Below are 2,500 nucleotides of genomic sequence, written 5' to 3'. Positions count from 1 at the left end.
TTTGAGATCGTTACTGATAATCACGCTGAAATCCTTTTCACTATCCACTTTTGTTAACGAATTTCCAAATAACTTGTGATCGTACTTACTGTTATTTTTACCTATGTGCATAAACCTTGCATTTATTTGTGTTAAATTCCATTAGCCCCTTTTCAGACCATTGCTATAGTTTATCTAAATCTTTTTGAATATCTAACTGATTTAAGTGATCATTTGCCATTCCGCACAATTTTGTATCATCAGCAAATTTTAGTCCGTGGTCTATATCATTTATATATACTATGAATAGAAGTGGCCCAAGAACGGAACCCTGAGAAAATCCACTCGTAACATTTTTCCATCTAGAAGCTTTGCCATTTAAAATAACTCTCTATTTTCGATCATTCAACCAATGTCTAGTCCAACTCAATAGGCTACTACTTACTCCGTGTGAAGCTAATTTAATAAGTATCCTTTCGTGGGGGACGGTATCAAAAGCTTTTGCAAAGTTTAAATACATTAAATCTATATTGCTTCTTTTGTCATAATTCGAGATGACTGTGTTGTAGAATTTGAGTAAGTTAGTCACGCAAGAACGTTTCCATCTGAATCCATGCTGGCTATCATTTATCAAACAATTACTTTCTAAATGATGTTCGATAGCATCTCTGATGATAGTTTTCATCATTTTTCCTACGATTGAAGTCAAGCTTATAGGCCTGTAGTTATTTGGTTTCTTTTTGTCACCTTTTTTTGAATATTGGAGTAACGTAACGTTAGCTAGCTTCCATTCTCTTGGGACATCTCCGGATGTGATGGATTTCTTGAAAATATTTTCTAATGAACCAATAATCCCATTTTTCATTTCCTTTAAGATTCTTGGTTGCTAACCGTCAAGCACTGGTGTTTTATTAATTTTGAGTTTTTCTATACGCGGCTAGTGATCAATAGATCGAGTAAGTTTCCATAATTTGCAGGCTCTTTTACATGCTAAACTAAGTAATTGTCATCGAGAAATTCTATCAAGTAACCTATATGGTCATCCAATATCATCCAGTGTCAGTAAAATTGAAATCACCCATTACAATAAGTCCCGGTTGCAGAAACTAGACAGCTCTTGAAGCAACAGTTTGTCTTCTGCTAGTGATAATGTTTTCGGCCTATGTATTACACCTACATTCATTTTTTGTGCATTTGTTTGGATTAATTCTACCCACAAACTATCGTATTCATCCTGTTTTACTTACTCTAAAACACAGGCATGGACATTGTTTTTAACGTACAACAGAACATCCCAACTTTTCTTGTGGTTTCTATCCTGATGAAAGTGTTTAAATCCCGCAATATTAAATTCAGCTTCAAATTCTTTACCATTTAACCATGTCTCGGTTATTTCAATCATATAGAGATTTTCTCTTTTGACATACGCCTGTATTTTTTGGAATTTATTCCTAATACTATGAGCATTAAAGTACATGGTATTAAGAAACTCGTGGTTATTTCTTTTTGACACGTTTTGTATTTCAACATCATGCCTTACAATATAGTTGTTGTTTTTTACACCTTGCTCTATATTGACATTTAGTCCTTCATTGACATTCAATGTCTCGTGGAAATTTGCCCCCATCACGGAGACCTGGTCCCTCACGGTCATTCAATCTCTTATGTATACTTTGCCCCCCATCCCCCCACCCCCCACCCCCACCGGCCACGCGTCGTTTGCTGACATCGTGAATAAAGTCCGTATTTAGAAAAATGGTGTTGTCATTAAAGGATTAATTCCGAATACAAGATTGTAATTAAAGTCTTATATCAAAATACTACATTGTAATTTGCAAGCCAAGACATTGTAATCAAAAGGCGTATATCAAAATATGACATTGTCATTAAAGGCGTATTTCCAAATACGACATTAGAAATAGTCTTATATGAAAATACGCCATTGTAATAAAATGCATATTTCGAAAGTAATTTTCGAAAGATGACCTCGTAATAAAGAATACATCTCGAAATAAGACATTACAATCAAGAATATATTTCGAATTGCAAGATCGTGACTAAGAATTGCATTCGAATCACGACATCGCAAACAGAAATATTTCATACCTTCTCGATAAGGAGCGAGCTGTTGTCCAGGACGTAGCGTTCGTTGACGACTTTGCCCCTGTGGGTCCAAGTGACGGAGGTCCTCCCGTTCGCGGTCTTGCTGGGCTGGCAGGGGACCAAGACCCGAGATCCTTCCTTGGCCACGACCGTGTCTGGTGGAAGAACCCCGAAGTCGAGACCCCTCGTGGCCCTTGAATCTGCAACGGAACAAGAAGAGAGATGTTATTCATTAGTTGTTGTTATTATTATTTATTTCACACACACACACACACACACACACACACACACACACACACACACACACACACACACACACACACACACACACACACACACACACACACATATATATATATATATTAGTTACAAAATATTGGTTAGTGGGGGGGCTACGAGAAGCTTTTGGTCGGTTTTC

At 36.8% G+C, this 2,500-nt stretch overlaps 1 protein-coding gene across 2 annotated transcripts in view; it reads right to left on the bottom strand.

Moving 5' to 3' along the window:
- LOC143019522 (protogenin B-like) overlaps positions 1–2,500 on the bottom strand; it is a 708,972-nt gene that overhangs the window by 247,628 nt on the left and 458,844 nt on the right. For both annotated transcript variants that reach the window (XM_076175206.1, XM_076175208.1), the window contains exon 2: positions 2,086–2,282. In XM_076175206.1, the coding sequence (XP_076031321.1) occupies positions 2,086–2,282 (197 nt within the window). The remainder of the gene's footprint in view (positions 1–2,085; positions 2,283–2,500) is intronic.

This window comes from Oratosquilla oratoria, chromosome 37, assembly GCF_046742065.1.
Source record: "Oratosquilla oratoria isolate Oo_2021 chromosome 37, ASM4674206v1, whole genome shotgun sequence".
In the NCBI taxonomy this organism is placed as follows: domain Eukaryota; kingdom Metazoa; phylum Arthropoda; class Malacostraca; order Stomatopoda; family Squillidae; genus Oratosquilla; species Oratosquilla oratoria.
This window is presented reverse-complemented; position numbering and strand designations above follow the sequence as displayed.